General features: G+C 40.1%; 1 protein-coding gene across 2 annotated transcripts; it reads right to left on the bottom strand.

Annotated features, from left to right (window-relative positions):
- Positions 1-4,082: 4,082 nt before the first annotated feature.
- On the bottom strand, positions 4,083-11,534 carry LOC108033252 (dedicator of cytokinesis protein 7). Of its 2 annotated transcripts, XM_017107521.3 has the most exons (13): positions 11,380-11,534; positions 11,212-11,293; positions 10,985-11,154; positions 8,451-10,930; positions 7,810-8,396; positions 6,556-7,752; positions 5,757-6,488; positions 5,570-5,701; positions 5,327-5,507; positions 5,085-5,263; positions 4,657-5,027; positions 4,341-4,379; positions 4,083-4,279 (listed from the first exon to the last, which is right to left on the bottom strand). In XM_017107521.3, the coding sequence occupies exons 1-13, from the start codon at positions 11,418-11,420 to the stop codon at positions 4,258-4,260; spliced, it is 6,213 nt and encodes a 2,070-aa protein (XP_016963010.1). In that variant the 5' UTR covers positions 11,421-11,534; the 3' UTR covers positions 4,083-4,257. The 2 variants fall into 2 exon arrangements, with proteins under 2 accessions (XP_016963010.1, XP_016963017.1); XM_017107528.3 differs by having other exon boundaries at positions 4,083-4,379.
- Between the last annotated feature and the right edge of the window lie 7,171 nt (positions 11,535-18,705).

Genomic DNA, 18,705 nt, shown 5'->3' with positions numbered 1-18,705 from the left:
AACCACAAACCCATAGAGGCATCCCTCGTCCAAATCGGATTCCAAGAACTCAATTTATGAAATCTGAAAGTACAGTTTTGGGTTTCAAATCTGAAAGCCATAGGACCATCGCAAAATCCAACATGAAAATGGGTTAAAAAGTTGACCCTCGTCTTGAAGAATAATTTGAATGTAGAATTATAGAGAATTCAACCACAAACCCATAGAGGCATCCCTCGTCCAAATCGGATTTCAAGAACTCAATTTATGAAATCTGAAAGTACAGTTTTGGGTTTCAAATCTGAAAGCCATAGGACCATCGCAAAATCCAACATGAAAATGGGTTAAAAAGTTGACCCTCGTCTTGAAGAATAATTTGAATGTAGAATTATAGAGAATTCAACCACAAACCCATAGAGGCATCCCTCGTCCAAATCGGATTTCAAGAACTCAATTTATGAAATCTGAAAGTACAGTTTTGGGTTTCAAATCTGAAAGCCATAGGACCATCGCAAAATCCAACATGAAAATAGGTTAAAAAGTTGACCCTCGTCTTGAAGAATAATTTGAATGTAGAATTATAGAGAATTCAACCACAAACCCATAGAGGCATCCCTCGTCCAAATCGGATTCCAATACCTCACGTTATGAAGTCTGAAAGTACAGTTTTGGCTTCAAATCTGAAAGCCAGTTTTGGGTTTCAAATCTGAAAGCCATAGGACCATCGAAAAATTCAACATGAAAATGGGTTAAAAAGTTGACCCTCGTCTTGAAGAATAATTTGAATGTACAATTATAGAGAATCCAACCACAAACTCACAGAGGTATCCCTCGTCCAAATCGGATTCCAATAACTCAGGTTATGAAATCTGAAAGTACAGTTTTGGGTTTCAAATCTGAAAGCCATAGGACCTTCGGAAAATCCAACATGAAAATGGGTTAAAAAGTTGACCCTCGTCTTGAAGAATAATTTGAATGTACAATTATAGAGAATCCAACCACAAACTCACAGAGGTATCCCTCGTCCAAATCGGATTCCAATAACTCAGGTTATGAAATCTGAAAGTACAGTTTTGGGTTTCAAATCTTCGGAAAATCCAACATGAAAATGGGTTAAAAAGTTGACCCTCGTCTTGAAGAATAATTTGAATGTAGAATTATAGAGAATTCAACCACAAACCCATAGAGGCATCCCTCGTCCAAATCGGATTCCAAGAACTCAATTTATGAAATCTGGAAGTACAGTTTTTGGTTCCAAATCTGAAAGCCATAGGACCTTCGGAAAATCCAACATGAAAATGGGTTAAAAAGTTGACCCTCATCTTGAAGAATAATTTGAATGAAGAATTATAGAGAATTCAACCACAAACTCATAGAGGTATCCCTCGTCCAAATCGCATTCCAATAACTCACGTTATGAAATCTGAAAATACAGTTTTGGGTTTCAAATCTGAAAGCCATAGGACCATCGAAGAATTCAACATGAAAATGGGTTAAAAAGTTGACCCTCATCTTGAAGAATAATTTGAATGAAGAATTATAGAGAATTCAACCACAAACTCATAGAGGTATCCCTCGTCCAAATCGGATTCCAATAACTCACGTTATGAAATCTGAAAGTACAGTTTTGGGTTCAAATCTGAAAGCCATAGGACCTTCGGAAAATCCAACATGAAAATGGGTTAAAAAGTTGACCCTCGTCTTGAAGAATAATTTGAATGTAGACTTATAGAGAATTCAACCACAAACTTATAGAGGTGTCCCTCGTCCAAATCGGATTCCAAGAACTCAATTTATGAAATCTTAAAGTACAGTTTTGGGTTTCAAATCTGAAAGCCATAGGACCATTGGAAAATCCAACATGAAAATGGGTTAAAATGTTGACCCTCGTCTTGAAGAATAATTTTAATGAAGAATTATAGAGAATTCAACCACAAACTCATAGAGGTATCCCTCGTCCAAATCGCATTCCAATAACTCACGTTATGAAATCTGAAAATACAGTTTTGGGTTTCAAATCTGAAAGCCATAGGACCATCGAAGAATTCAACATGAAAATGGGTTAAAAAGTTGACCCTCATCTTGAAGAATAATTTGAATGAAGAATTATAGAGAATTCAACCACAAACCCATAGAGGCATCCCTCGTCCAAATCGGATTCCAATAACTCAATTTATGAAATCTGGAAGTACAGTTTTTGGTTCCAAATCTGAAAGCCATTGGACCTTCGGAAAATCCAACATGAAAATGGGATAAAAAGTTGACCCTCATCTTGAAGAATAATTTGAATGAAGAATTATAGAGAATTCAACCACAAACTCATAGAGGTATCCCTCGTCCAAATCGCATTCCAATAACTCACGTTATGGAAACTGAAAATACAGTTTTGGGTTTCAAATCTGAAAGCCATAGGACCATCGAAGAATTCAACATGAAAATGGGTTAAAAAGTTGACCCTCGTCTTGAAGAATAATTTGAATGTAGAATTATAGAGAATTCAACCACAAACCCATAGAGGCATCCCTCGTCCAAATCGGATTCCAATAACTCAATTTATGAAATCTGAAAGTACAGTTTTGGGTTTCAAATCTGAAAGCCATAGGACCATCGCAAAATCCAACATGAAAATGGGTTAAAAAGTTGACCCTCATCTTGAAGAATAATTTGAATGAAGAATTATAGAGAATTCAACCACAAACTCATAGAGGCATCCCTCGTCCAAATCGGATTCCAAGAACTCAATTTATGAAATCTGAAAGTACAGTTTTGGGTTTCAAATCTGAAAGCCATAGGACCATCGCAAAATCCAACATGAAAATGGGTTAAAAAGTTGACCCTCGTCTTGAAGAATAATTTGAATGTAGAATTATAGAGAATTCAACCACAAACCCATAGAGGCATCCCTCGTCCAAATCGGATTCCAAGAACTCAATTTATGAAATCTGAAAGTACAGTTTTTGGTTCCAAATCTGAAAGCCATTGGACCTTCGGAAAATCCAACATGAAAATGGGTTAAAAAGTTGACCCTCATCTTGAAGAATAATTTGAATGTAGAATTATAGAGAATTCAACCACAAACTCATAGAGGTATCCCTCGTCCAAATCGGATTCCAATACCTCACGTTATGAAATCTGAAAGTACAGTTTTGGGTTTTAAATCTGAAAGCCATAGGACCATCGAAAAATTCAACATGAAAATGGGTTAAAAAGTTGACCCTCGTCTTGAAGAATAATTTGAATGTAGAATTATAGAGAATTCAACCACAAACTCATAGAGGTATCCCTCGTCCAAATCGCATTTCAATAACTCACGTTATGGAAACTGAAAATACAGTTTTGGGTTTCAAATCTGAAAGCCATAGGACCATCGAAAAATTCAATATGAAAATGGGTTAAAAAGTTGTCCCTCGTCTTGAAGAATAATTTGAATGTAGAATTATAGAGAATTCAACCACAAACTCATAGAGGTATCCCTCGTCCAAATCGGATTCCAATACCTCACGTTATGAAATCTGAAAGTACAGTTTTGGGTTTTAAATCTGAAAGCCATAGGACCATCGCAAAATCCAACATGAAAATGGGTTAAAAATTTGACACTCGTCTTGAAGAATAATTTGAATGTAGAATTATAGAGAATTCAATCACATAATCATAGAGGCATCCCTCCTTCAAATCGGAATCGAATTACTCAAGTTATAAAATCTAGATAATGATTTAAATGTAAAATCATAGAGAATTCAACCACAAACCCAGAAAGGTATGCCTCGTCCAAATCGGATTCCGAAAACTTATGTTATGAATTTTGGAAGTACAGTTTTGGGTGCCAAATCTGAAAGCCATAGGACCTTCGGAAAATCCAACATGAAAATGGTTTAAAAAGTTTGGCCCTCAAACACAAACAGTCAAAGTGGAATCCCTGGTCCAAATTTAAATACAATAAATCAAATTATGGAATCTAGCAGACCTGTTTAAGTTCCAATTTTGAATTCCATGGGAACTACGGAAAAATAAAACGAGATATTGGGTACCGCACATTAAATAAATTCATTTTTACGGGGGAAATCAATTTTAAAAAATAAAAATGTAGAATTATTAAGAAGTACTTCTTTTGTCATCCAAAATAGAAAGGTATGGTTTTTATTTTATGTAAAATATTGTAAAAGTACAAAATATTAAAATGTATTCTTCATAAATAGTTATTGTTAATTATATTTGGTGTAAGCCCATAAAGAGATTAAGATTAGCAAGTAAAGAGATCGATCAGTCAAACTCGAAATGTTACTTAAAATAATCCGATACGCTAGACATGAAAAAGAGGCTTGTTATAATATGGTTGCAGACTGCGTCTTGCTAGCATTTACCATTTTAGTGGAGTACTTTTGTTGGTGTATGCGTTGGCCCTAAAATATATAAAAAAATAATTATTTATGCAAAATAATTAATTATTAATGATAATGAATTATTAAAAATCATTCCAGCGCTCAAAATTTAAAAAAAAAATTACTGCAAAATTAAATATGGAGAAATTTAAAATTTGATGTTCATAGCATGCACATCTGTGATATATTGGTGTTGCATAGTATTTCGGACGGGCACAAATGTATTTATTTACAAATGTATATATATATATATATATATGTGCAATAAATAAAATAATAAATAATAATAAAGACTTACTTAACAACTCCATGATTTTGAACTGTTGTAAGGGTAATAAAGGGAGTAAGTCGTTCTATGAAACGATCGTTGTTGCGCTCCAATTCCCGTTGATAATCTTTTTGATCTGAAAGAATTAGATTGCGATTCTTTTTCAAAGCATCAGCACAACGCTTTGAAAATTCGCGAAAGCACAGGCGAAGTTTGTTTTGGTGCTTCGTTGGAACTGTTGTTCCGTCAGATAAATTCGAAAGAAACACACTAGCCATTTCCATAGGGCCTTGGTTGACGGTGGTTCCAATACATCCCTGAAGAACCATTTGTAAAATTTTCGGGTCAGCAGGCTCCTGATTCGTAGCAGCCGCCAGCTCCAATGTTTTCTTTTGAATATCCTGGGCAAAATGTTATAATATTATATACAGTTTGGATTTGATCACCTTGTGACTCACTTCAATTGCCACCTCAATAGGTTCCAGAACTATTTGCTGTCGGCTAATTACCATAATTCGTGTTTTTACATAGGGAAAGTGGTTTGCCGTGGTCAAAATGGTTTTTCGTTTACATTGTTCATGTAATTCTCCATGAGCCTTACCATTTTTCGTAAAGGGCGTTGCATATATAAATCGTTCTAAATTATAAAAAAAAATACCTTGTGAAACTTAACACTTTGAAATAATATTCCAGTTCATACTTATATTGAAATTCCGCTCAAAGTATGTTTCACGATGTCGCATTTCATAGGTTTCAAAATAAGGTTCCACATAAGTTATTTGAATGTAAGCCTTATCGGGATCTAAAGTGTTTATGTCGACTGTATTGGAGTCTTTTATGATGTGCACTGAGTCAGGCCCAAAGCGTTCAGTATAGAAGTTCTGGGTGCATAGAAAAGAAAAAAAATAAATCAATTTCGTTTACCAAATGTCATGTTCCATACCTGAAGGCGACTAAATATTTCGGGTAGTTTTGTTAAAGTTGGCTCTTTATAAATGAATTCCTGCTGGTCCAAGTCTCCGAATTTCCCTCCGTAAAACCCGACTCGGAAATATGTACCAAAAACTCTCTTTCCCTGTTATAAATAAGAAGGTATAGATTTCGTTGGGACAAGAACACTTTTTGATTACCTGTAACTGGGCTATTCTATTAAATGCCTCCTGTAACTTGCCATGCACTTTGCTGAGTTTTTGAAAGTCTCTGTTGGCTTCGCAGATGGGAATCAAAATCTTGTAAACCTCGTTCATTGCTTCATACATGCCAGCAACTTGAAAAGAATTAGCAGCTTCTTCCAGCAAAGCCTTTAATCCAGATTCGGTAAAATGATTTCCCAAGCAAATACCATCCTCGCCGGGGCTGAGCACGTCATCCGACACTGCCGACTCCATTAGAGTGTTGGGAGAAATTCGTTGAAAACTTACAGCTCCAACAGGTAAATGTGTTTGGGACTCCAACATGCTAAGATATTCTGAGACCAAAGAAGCGGCGTGTACGTAGCACATGGCTGCTTCCGTGTGATTCGCGCGCTCGCGGTGTTTTTTAGCCATGTTTTCCAGCCAAGTTAGCCGAAGATCGGGGTTATTTTGGTACCCTTTGGCTATACGATTCATAAGATCAAGTAACATTTCTGGGTCTTCTTGATACTCCTTCATTTTAACAGTATCCGACAATATCATATGCAGATTGAAAAGCAAGTCTTGTACTTGCTCGGGAAATGAAGTATCCTGCAGATCGGTGTCGGATTCAGCATAAACCAGCACTGTTTTAAGCGCACGGCGTAAAGATTGCTCACTAAAAACCGAGCTAGTGCCAACTAAAGAGCTTAAAGACATCGTCACTTGCATTTTAACGCGTGCAAAGTTCTAAGAGTAAACACCCAAATAATTAATAATAGGCTAATGCTAATAAGCTAATTAAATAAAAACTTACATTTCCGATTTCGAAATTTTGTCTCATTAGTAAGTATAAAGATGCAGCTGCCTGTGATCGTATCCCTGGCAAAAGAGATCCACAATGCTTCAGTAAAATTAAACACAAGTCTGCACATATGTCCGTCTCGTCGTCGAATAATAGGTTTGGAAATTTAAAAATTAGTGCGCGTTGAGAAGCAAACAAGTTTTGCAGAGCCAAAGTAGATTGATTGCGGGACAGTGCATGGAGGAGAACTTTAAGCACTGTTCCGAGGAGATTATGGTATAAGTTGGCCGCAACATGAACGATAATTTCCAGAGTGTCGAGGAGCACAAGGGCAACTTCAGTTGCCAAAGAACCTTCGATGAAGTGACTTAATTCCATTTCATGCTCACTTTTGCCTAGACCGTCTACATATTGCGAACGGTACGGCATCTGGTCCTTTCGCCAGCGGAATTTCTCCGTTGAATTGCGATCTTTACGCCGATTGATTAAATCGTATCTTGCTGAATTTGTACCTCTTATACATTCTTCTAGTTTCTCCTTTACATCAGTAGATCCTGTTTTTCTAAAACTTTGTGTATTAGTCCGTTTTAGAGTGGGGACGTGTTTTTGTCCTGTATACTCAAAAGTTTTCAGGCAAACATTAACAACTTGAAGCATTTGGTGCACTCTGTGTGGACTTAGATCTAAAAGCCACCGGTATAGAACGTTCCGCTCCAAATTCTTAAGCACCCACAGAAAACAAACCAATAAATGGCGGGTGTTCTCCGAACTAAGGGGCGATTTGTTTTTAACTTGTTCATTCAAGTAGGAATATGGACGACTCCCTGATATTGCAAACGCCACTTCCGGATTTATGGTTGATGTAGTAATAGTTTGATGTGGGCCTTGATAATCTTCAAGCTGGCCGATTTGCTGCAAACGGTCCTGATCAAGACCATGCTGATGAAGCTGTGGAATGCAGTTCATCACTATGGACAATAGTGGTATATATAATGCGGCCACCCTTGCACGTGCCTCGGGTTCGCTGTATCGAGTGTCCAAGTCGTGAGAAGTCATCAGGTTGCGAGTGCATCGTATTGCCTTTCCGTGTAACTGGGGATTGGGCACTTCCATTACTGCAGCCAAATCGCTCAGAACAAGTCCAACCAGAAAATGTTGTTGGAGGAAGTCTTGACTTAAATCGGCATGAAGCGCCCGCTCAAGGGATCCCTACAAATAAAAAGTAATAAATTAGTATGCATTTCTGTGTATTGCGCTTTGACCTACGCATGATGTTTGACTGTTGCTCGATGTGGTGCTAGGCGTGGGGCTGCACGGCGCGCATACCATTGTGTAGGAAGTTCCAAACGGCAAGTTCAAAGCTACAAAGTGTTCATGGCTACACACAATTCTCAGGAAGTCTATTTTGTAGTTCATGAGATCCGGTATAGAAGAGTTTTTGGAAATCAAAACCTTGGTATAAGTTTTAATAAGACCGAAAACAAATCCCCGGTCCATGATGCTTAATATGTCAAATATAAAGAAGCTTAGACTAGCATTTAATGATTGTGCTAGCTTTGGTTCGTTACTATGATAACCAACTACTTTGGTTGTAACTAAATGCACTAGTGTGGACAGATCATCATTAAACTGATGTGGAAACCTGTGCTTTCGGGGACCATTTAAAATGTTCGAGCTATGCAAATGTTCAATCATAGATTTAACAATTAGCTCAAATAAGAACCAGGAATTTGACATGGCTAAGTCAGCAGCTTTTCCACTAGCCACGACCCAATGTAGGGCCAATTCTTCGTGAAGTAGTCGTACTTGTACATCCCGTCCAGCCATTGAGTGAAGAACATCCATAGACAGCTCTAAAAATGGAAGAAATTTTACTTTGACCTTACAAAATTTGTATTAGCGTATACCTTTGCGATCCAAACTTCTACCACTAGTTACTACATTATCATACAAGCTGTACGTTTCGGTAAGCTGCAAGTCTTCCGTGGTGCTGCGGCTAGAAGTTAGTCGCTGATTAGTTTGAAATGGGTGCGGAATTTTACATTGAAATTGCACATATGTTGATAGTAAACTTTGCCGCCCATATTGATCATATTGGTCGTCGTTAAGTATTGACAACAGAGACGATACTAAGCAAAGAACTTCGAAAACCGTAGATCCCAGAGACATTGCCTGTCCTCCAACTTTATGGGTTATAACCAACAATTCAATAAGTTTATCCAGGACTAAGGGTAAATGTCTCACTAATGGCTCGCGATTTGCGTGCTCGATATCTAGCAAGCATTTTTTTAATTCTGCCTCTATATTACTTTCTCCGATATGGGAAGGTATATTTCTCGTATCTAAATATTCGCAAATTAAGAAGAATCTATCGAGAAACGAGTCCAAAGTATGAACTGCAGTAACTGCTTCCACATTAATAGCAAACACGGCTCGGTGATTATCCAGCCATTTGATTCCGGGCAGATGGACATTTGGTGGAATAAATGAGTAGTTTTCCGGTGGTGCTTCTACCATAACAGGGAGATTAAATTCTCCAAACTTAAGTTTGCCATCTTCCAATAATGGCAACCAGGTGTAGCCAATAGGAGTCTCTACGGACGGCTGCAAGTCCTGTGGTTTCTTTTGACAGGATACGTGATAAATAGTAAACAACAAATGGTGATGCTGTTTTATCGATGCAGGCAGTGCTATTTTAATCTCATCATAAAAAGATGGACATTTATTGTGATAATTGACTGCCGTAAATGCCTCAGTAGAAAATTTAGGGCACGATGACTTGCCATAAATGGCATTAACCGCATCTTTAGGGGTTTCGCCCGCCATGAGTTGTACGCGCACAGCAATGTTACGAGCAGAGCCGGCACGCGAAGAAAAATTTAGCTCCTTTGGCGACACAAAAAGAAGATTGCGGTAGGTATAATGTGGGTTGTAAATTGCTGATTGGGGAAACTCTAAGATTTCCTTAACCGGTCGAAGGTTTTCGTTACTTTGAGGGTTTATACTTGCAAGCTCTGGAGTTAGTGCATTCTTGACTTCCTCGACACAAGGCGATATTTCTAGTTTAATAGAGCCAGGTATGCATTTTAACTTCTTCATAACTGAGCTTGGTCTTTTTAACTCTGGTAAAATTTTGAACAAGTCCTCATCTTTCATTTTATCTGCCTCTTGCTTAAAAAAGCTTGGCACCGTTATAGTAATAGGTCGAAAATTTTCTACAACGTTGGCGAAGTCATCAGGCGACCATGATCGGCGCTTTTCCTTTCGTTCTAGAGAACCACGTCTGGTAAGGGTCCCGCTCATATCATTAGCCTTACGCCTTAGTTGATCAAAGCTACTTGTTGACGACTTGCGGTCCAAGCTGTTGGAGCTTGGGGCGGTGCCCAAACCACTACCTGTACCATTTCCAAAAGAATCCTTTTCCGTTCCGCCAGCGTCCTTGCTTTCAAAGTTGTCACCATTAAACACGTTTGACAGATAGATTCCTGTCCATGCAAACGGCATTCGATATTTGCCTAGGCGCTCACAGTAGTCCGCCGCGTTGAATTTAACTTTCTCTCGGTATTTATCTTTGTCTTCCTTTAGATAAGGCTCGACAGAATTGTTTATGTCACCCTGCAGAACCTTTTCTAGACGAATCACCAGGAACAAATCATTGCTTGGGTATGAAATTTCAAATATGGCCGCGTGACTCAGGGTACTGATGTCGGCGCACTGGACGTGGCTTGATAACATGCGTTTGAGACTATCCGAGTTCATGTCGAAGTAAAAGTTTTCAGATATTTTTTGTCGTTCTTTGGCGTCATAAATGGCCATCGATGCGAAAATTGGTTCCACTTCAAGCTCAAGCCGAAGCTGCAGGCATTTTACTTGAATGCGATGGCCCATATGTTCAACTGGAATCTCAGCGAGCAGCCGGCGTTCTATGCTTTCCTCCGCTTCAGATTCCGGATACAGCGAAAAAAGAGCCACTTGACGATCCTGCTGCCGCCGTGCCTCGTTGGTTTGGTCAATGTGCTCCGGCGGTACATTGTCAAGCAAGTTTGGTATTAGTGGATCATTAACTGAGCGACGAAGATCAAAGCTGGCCCAGGAACCTCGGGGTGTCAAAGTGTCCGTGCAAGAGCTAACTGAAGCCAAACTAGCAATTGATTGCCTAGAGCTTGGAGTGCAGCTCTCGCTTTTATAGGCAAACGTTTCTTCAAGCGATGAGAAATCTTTATCTATCTCGAACTCCTGCTGATATGCGGATGGACTAATGGTTCCTCGGTCGATACGCTCGCGGATATAACACGAGCTGGAGAGATGCCGCTGTGCATACTCAACCACTTTCCATGGGCGTGTATAGCAGTTCACACATTCTTGTACGTGTTGGGGCAAATCAGACCTAAAAAGGACAAGTCAGTTAGCCGAGGTACAAGCTGGGTTAAAACATACATACAAATTTTCGGTCGGGACGATGTGATCAACAGTTCGGATCTTCCGCGGAATGACTTTAACAGTTACATCTCCTTGAGGAAAGTCTAATATGTGTTTTAAGGGATCCCGGTTGATAATGTTCATATGTTGGGAAAGAAATTCTTCATAGTCAAGCGGCTCTGTCGGGGAAACCTTTCGAAACCATGTAAACAATATAAAATTTATACTTGCCAATCACATTATTCTTACCGTGGAAGCGCACAGGGATGTGTCAACGGTCTTTGATAGATGACAACTAGAAACATTTTTTCGTACGTCCGCAGCCGACTGCCTAGGGTATTACAAATGGGTATAGACACGAATAATTGTAGGGCGTTTCTTTGTTTTAGAATTAATTTCCCTTGATGGCCAACTTACTTTGAAACTTTCTGCACAAACGAGCGTTGCGCATTTGACATTTTACTTTTCTAAATTCCAAGTACTTGTATGGTTAAATTATATTGTTATTACAGACAAAATACAAATAATTGTTTACTTGCAGCGCCGTCGATAGCGGCACTTATCGATAAGTCTCGAACTCACAGAGATGAGCTGGGGGTGCCGCTCGTGCATTGACGGGAACTAGTTCCCTTGCCGTGATTAAACCGATATTAAAATGAACTGAAGAAATGTTAAATAAATTTATTTTATACAAAACCCTATTGAATACAGTATATAAAATAAGAATTGCATTGCATTGCAAAATAAAATAGCTTTAGAGAATAAGGAGCGTTGGTAAAAAATCGAAATTAACTGGCATTTTTTAACGATATGCATGCATTTTTTAGAAAACCCCAAATTAAATATTTGTTTGTAAAAGCTGTAGATTTCTGAAGTAACTCAACAAACTCTACATCCAGGCACAATTCCTCCCGAAAGAGTAATCGGAACAAAAGGGCACTTCAATAAAATGGTATAAATAAAAAGCGCTTCAACAATACTATTGGAAGTATACATATGAATTTACAACGTAAAAATTGTATAACATTTATGAATTAATCAAAATCTTACACACTTATATATTGATTTTTGTGGCCCAAAGTTGAACGCTAATAACTTAGGAACTCATCAAAAACGTAGCTGGCATTTTATTTAGATTTTCATGCGCTTCCGGCCGAACGACATGTGCCTCAAGTTTTCACTTTCACCCACAACCAACAGCTGCAGTGGCTTTGGCGGGACTTTTTTTTAGATTTAGAGCAAGCCGCACACATTCCGGGCCGCCTGAGGATGCGATGTTTTTACGAGCCGCATACCACTATGCATGGAAGGGGGCTTGTTTGTCAGTGGGAGGCTGTTGAAATTTTGACGTCGGTAAAATTAGAGGAGGCGATAAATAGCTCTTGAATGCAGAACTCTTGTGGAACACTCTTATTCAGTCAATCTGTAGGCCACCAGAGTGTGCGGACCAAGATTTTTTTCATAAAACAATTAAAATTAAGGTACACCACAAATTAAGTAATACGTCTCATGAAATTGTCTCATTATTAATAAAGATTAAGGTGGCGAAATGCTTAATGAATTCTTTAAGCTCATATAAATGTGCCTTTATGCATATTAAAGTAAACAGCCCGGGCACTGAAAGAAAACTGTAGTAGTGTCATTCAAGTAATTTTCGAACTAATATTTTGTAAATCTTGTAAAATTACAAAATATTTTTAAACCTAAAATGCTTGATAAATAATTCGTTTGGCAAGCTTACAAAAATAAAGTTTATCTATTAACAATCGTATGCTCTTTTTCTTAAGTGTCATGGTTGGGTATTGCTCTTCGCTTCTGGCCTCATCTGTTTCGACGACAAATTATGACGAACTGTGTGCAATCACTTCCATACATCCTAATATATGTATATGCACGTACGCAGAAGTGCTCTCCCCATAATGGCCATCTGCGTTGCTGCCAGATTTGTTTATGTGCTTTTTACCCCAGGGTTGCGCCTTATTCGACGTTAACGTCTTGATCACATAAATATGAGTTTCGTGTCTTCCAATGCTTTTGATCACCTCAATTTTTTAACGTACTCATACAGTGTAAACAATAGTTCCACGCCTTTGATTACAGGTCAAATCCGTATAACTCGGTTGGTAGTTTAATAGAATTTGAGATAATGTAACGATGCCCTAATGGTAACGTACAATATCGATACAGTCATTTGCAGCTGTATCACAATGTTATGTCCACAGGCGACGCCGTCTGGGACGCCTCCGCTCTTTTCGTTTTGAACTTTTGTGCCAGAAACCAAAGACACTTGAGCGACAGATGCCACCATCACCATCCAAACGTTGCCAAAAAGCATCGGCCGCCGGGTACAAAGTCCAATTAGTGACATTCTGACAAGATGTTGCATAGAGTCTCGCGCCGAGATCGCCACTCATGTCAGTATGTATGTATTTTATTCGTACGTCCCGAACAACTTAATGAATCGGTCCGTAGAGCAACGCCAAGATGCTATTCTAATTGTCTACATATTTTTCATGGCTGGCGCCAACTTTCTTCATGTGCAGCGTGGTATTAGCTTGTTAGATCTGTAGACTTGTCGTTCAATGCGGCAAAGTACCTGGTGTTGATATATCGTACAGTCATTCCCTCTACTTGAAATAGTGTTTTTAAGGGATCGTTCAATAAATATTTAGCACTGTATAGGTTCTCAGAGTCAAAATACTTCCCTAACTTCATTAAATTATTGCCAACCTATTATACTATTTTTTCCCACATTAGTATGTGAACAGCAACAATGTTCACTCCTTGCTGTGGGCAATGGAAGTTCGATGGTCTTTAATTCGCGAACCCGATCAAGATAAGAAACCTAATTGGATTTGTGTAACTATTTTCAGCCGTTTAAGGCCAAATTTATATTCGTACTCCGAGAAAACAGCAAAAATGTGTTAATTTCATTATAAGTAACTATTTATATTCATCGCTTTGTACTATTTTTAGTATGCATATATGTACGAATAAAAGCATATTAATTAACTGTCTAGCACCTTTCGAGGTGTAGCGTTTTTGATTACTTTGCACAGATCCAGACAGTGTGAAGTAAGGTCGGTTCAACAAAGAGCTTACTTATTCATGTCCAACACCTCAACTTTGGCGTACCAAACAAAACAATATTCATATTCATAGTACTAATGGTTCAGCCAGAATTACCTTTAGAACATTGTTATAACTATTAGTCGGCAAAGAATCAGAAGCCTTAACGAACTTAATAAAGTAATAACTTAGCTACTCTTCGTATAGACGTAGTCAAAAATTATTTGCGATGTACCAGCTGCGTTCTCTTCAATAATTTGTCCATTTAATTTTTGCAGAAATTTACATCCACTCGTCAGGGTCATTTTACCTGCTGCTTTTACTCCGCTCCGCTGAATGAACTTTCCAAAAGCACCTGAGAAGCCCGACCGCACGTTGCAGTTATTAATTTAGGCAGGACAGCGACGATCCACAGGCGATGCCCGCCGGCACATCATCAGCAGCAGTGGCAGTTGGCCTGCACCTTTCCATGACAAGGTGTCCTCAAAGAACTCGGCCGGCTGTATACGGAGCACTGAAAATACCGACAGAGCTGGACGTGCAAACACACATCGATGTGGATACGAGAATAAAAGGTGCAGATACTCGTGTTGTGTTCATGCGGGAGATTTCAAATAAAAAGTTGGCCCAAGGGAATTCGAAATATAAAACGATTGGCACAAGGTTTGCTGATTTGGCAGAGCGCAGGAATTTAAACTACCAGGTCCTTTGTTTATGCACGGCTGCTAGCCGGCACAAGTTTAGTTCGCCTAATGCATCGGACATTTAAAAACTAACTAATCAAAGCTCATTTTTGCATTTCTGATTCTGGGAATCGGGCGCATAAACCGCGCAACAGATGCCTGCGGCACGCAAATGAAGAATTCAAACCAGTTGCTGGGTCGGCGACAAGTAGAAGTGGCGAATGCGCCAACATTGGCAAATGAGTGGCCAATAGCCCGTGACCATCGCCGTATGCTGTATGGCATGGCATGTGTCAGCATGGGCGTAGTGCTGGGGAGCTTTCGGCGCGGGAGCGCCTTCTCCTCGGGAAATGTTTCCGGCTACGCTCATGCGTGTCAACGTCAAGGCGCGACAACTGCAAGCATCTGGTCGGTCAGAAACCAGACACGACCGATGGCACTGGACCTGTGCCGTCCCGAGCCGTGCCGTGCCGATGGTCGCTATACTTATTTGCATTGCGTTTATGACACTGCAATCGCACAGCCGAGGCCACGGCAACCAGCTGTGCATCTGGCGCCAGCCAAAAATTAACCAAATCGTCTTCTGTCTGGCTCTTTGTGTGTTGACTGCAAAAATGAAAATTCCTATATAACAAAGGACAAGTGAACAAAGCAGTTTTATGACAAGGATATTTGACAGTGCCCACTTACAAATGGGCAATGGCAGGAAGCGCACTAAGGGCCGGCTCGGGGACAGGTACCGCAAAACCCTACGATGCTGAGATGTTACCTTTCTGTGCCATTTCGCTACTCACTTTCGCATGAGCGAACGTCTCCAGAAACGTGGAAGCGTATCTTAATTGCCAGAAACCGATTCTTTCGATTTCTTGGAGGAAGCATGCAATTCTCCAATGTATCCGCGGATCTGTGCGGAACTCGGCGTGAGTGACACAGACCCGTGATCCAAGGGTGCGAGAACTATTGCCGAACTCGAAGCGCACATAAGTGGGTATAAATAGACAGATTTGAGATGCACGACATACCAACATGCCCACATGCTAAGACATTCTATTAGTAACTCACTCCCGTACCTTGATTTGGGGCTGCGGCCCACTGGCAACTTATGCTCAAAGCGATCTCGACTTTCTTATTAACCATTTTGCGCTGCTGCCGTATTGCTTCTGTGTAATTTGACGTGCACAGAAGTGCTCGTATTTTTGTGACTTGGGGGCGAACGGTGGCAGTCGATGCGGCTACGGTCAGCTTTGCTTACATTTTTGCTGATGCGCTTGCGGGTGTTTCCCGAGCCAAGAAGCGTGGGAATTGCTGCGGTGGGGATGTCTGGACCCATTAAATCTTCCTTTGCTCCCTTCCTTGCGTGCAAAATGCTTCACAAATTGCGATGTGGGGGTTGTCTGCGATGTGTCTGGCCAGAAATCCTGATTCTTAACTTTTTGACATTAATGACGTACTTCTCAGTATCTAATTGTGTATCATGGGTATGATTTCTGGCACGCATGTTATTGATCGCCAATGCTGCTGTGTACTTTCGCCTCCGGCTCTCACGTTTTCAACAAATAAATGGTATGCCGTTGGTCCTTAACGTGAAACATCACCTTACATACATACAAAGACCTAAATTAGCATCCTACAGTTTTAACTTTTTCATGGGGCCTTCGGTTTGCTCTTTGCGTTCAAACCATAGGGACCATATTTGCATTCACAGGTTGACATACTCCCTAAATACACGGGTTGGACCCTAAAACAGATGTCACTTCAGTATATCTGCTAGTAAAATTTCCCAAAAAAATTCCCACGCAACTCACAGTTATGAAAATGCAAAGACACGTTGTCGCCATTCTGAGCACAACTGGGTGCAAATTTCACACATTTTGAGTTTAAGGATGCGCATGTTTTTCCTATCCTTCTGGTCAGCATATGTGCCATTGGCCGCCGACGGCGCCGCTTCCATGAAAAATTGCAAATCTGGCCGACGCCGCCAAAGGTCACAAGGCACAGAAAACGAGAGCATGAGCGTAGCTGAATAAATTGCTTAAGGAAGGGCATAATCTGTCATACAGAACAAATAGTCTGCCCCCCCTGGCACGGCACTGCCTGAAAACACATGTGTTGGTGCTGACTACCCAAGTGTCTTACCCGCCACCGTGGCCCTTGGAGGTTCCCATGTGTTCCGTATTTGGATCAGAAGTTTGTTCCTGCAAACACATTTTTTAATGCTGGCTGCTGTTGGTGTAATCCTTTCACCACCCGCACTTCACAAAATACACAGCTGGTCGGCTCTGTTTTTTGACAGAGGATCTGAGATGCGGATAAGCATTTCCGAAATATGGTAAACAGATTTGCGGCAATTAATCCTAAGGACTTCCTGCCGCGGCGCTATTAGACGCTTTCGTTTTAATTTGTATACTTCCTCCGTAGTGCCTTTATTGTTATCATTACAAGTTGGTAAGGTTCATATTACGATTGACGAATGTACATATTTACATACCAACCAAGAATTTTAGTGTGACACAATGCCCATTGCATTAATTAAAAGCTTAAAATTGGAAGCTTCCGCCATCTCGTTGGTCTAATGAAGAAGTTAAAAACAGGCAGCGTGAAGCACTTTTAAGTGGTATCGAGTGGGTTAGTCCGAGAGGGTTACGCAAGTTCCGTAACCACGTGCCAAGGCCGGTGGTAGGTTGCATTGTACCCTTGATACTGAGCGTAACAAGAACAAACGTGACGTCACATGCGGAGACATGTGCATATTACGGCAACGTTATGTTCGTACGGTAACAATTTGTATTGGGATGGGAGTCTGATTTGGCGATGCACCTGTGACATATGTAAGAATAGTGGTTCCATTGCCAGTTGAGCCTGGCTACTTTTTAGTATTTTGTACGTGTCAGCGCCTTTTGCTTTCTAATAAAACGCCAAGGCAATAATTCTGTAGAAGAAAAGTCTTAAAATACCAAGCTAATATCCGAATATTACAAACGCAGGTTCGGCAGAAAAGAGGCATTCAGTGTGAGAATTCCTTGAAAACACCTCTACCTGACTTCGGTGGGTATTTCCAGAAATTTATCAATCGCCTATGCGTCTGGTCAAACTACTGGCAAGGGCCGAAATTAGTCCAAGCAGACTGAAAGCAATTAGCGATCGAGACGTCCCTTGCCCTGCGCTGTAGCGCCATGCCAATTCGGACAGGTAGAAATATACATAAGTATGTATGTACATGCAAGCCATCATAGGGATTCCTATAAATAACATTATTATTACCATACCGTTCCTACTAAATGCTTGATTATCAGTTTACCTTATTTCTTCTTTGCTTAAATTTGAAAGTCCCTTGCTGGAATACATACTACCGTAGAAGCCAAACTGATTTCGGTACCTCGGTGTGGCGAGCTTCGTTCAGAAGCCAAATGAATAACTGCAACTTTAGCTAATTTTATAAAAAATCTGCGCAAATAATTCCGAAGTAATTCTAGCTGGGACCTAAGGAAAAAATGGTTTATTTTTAAAGGGACAGATCAAATTTCGCCGACACGTACACGAACCATTTTTGGAAGTCCAGCTTCTTATCCTTGAACTTCCAGCTTGACAAAGCCTTGATCGCGACCTAAGCGACGGTAGCGAAGACTGTTCAGGTTGCTACACCGGGGATGTGAAGCCTGAGCCTGTCCAATCGAAGAAAACAGGTTAGCCTGCAGCCCGATCGCATTCTTATAAAGCAGAACAAGTCTCTAAAAAACGAAAGTCATCATTCAAAAAGTATTTCGCGCGACAGACACAAACTCGTGCCCAGCGTACATCTGCTGAGAATATCAGACGGGCAGAGAGACGGAAAGAACCCTAACGATATTAGTGGTACTGCCTCTTGTATTTCAGCGGCAAGGTTTTTGTTGTGCGGCGAACGAAAGAATGATCTGCAAAATATAAACTTTTTCCTAGAATTAATCTTTTATACACAAAGGTAAGGTATCATCCAGGCATAAATACACGTACA

Source organism: Drosophila biarmipes, chromosome 2L (assembly GCF_025231255.1).
Source record: "Drosophila biarmipes strain raj3 chromosome 2L, RU_DBia_V1.1, whole genome shotgun sequence".
NCBI lineage: Eukaryota > Metazoa > Arthropoda > Insecta > Diptera > Drosophilidae > Drosophila > Drosophila biarmipes.
The sequence above is the reverse complement of the archived record's forward strand: the minus strand, read 5'-3'. Positions and strand labels throughout refer to the sequence as shown.

What these genes read in the sequence shown, in the direction of transcription:
- LOC108033252 (XM_017107521.3), bottom strand. Translation starts at nt 11,420, where the DNA reads ATGTCAAATGCGCAACGCTCGTTTGTGCAGAAAGTTTCAAA. An exon ending in CTATTGAGGTGGCAATTGAA is followed by an intron (nt 5,028 to 5,084) that starts GTGAGTCACAAG and finishes CATTTTGCCCAG; the next exon opens with GATATTCAAAAGAAAACATT. An exon ending in AAAAGTACTCCACTAAAATG is followed by an intron (nt 4,280 to 4,340) that starts GTAAATGCTAGC and finishes TTTCATGTCTAG; the next exon opens with CGTATCGGATTATTTTAAGT.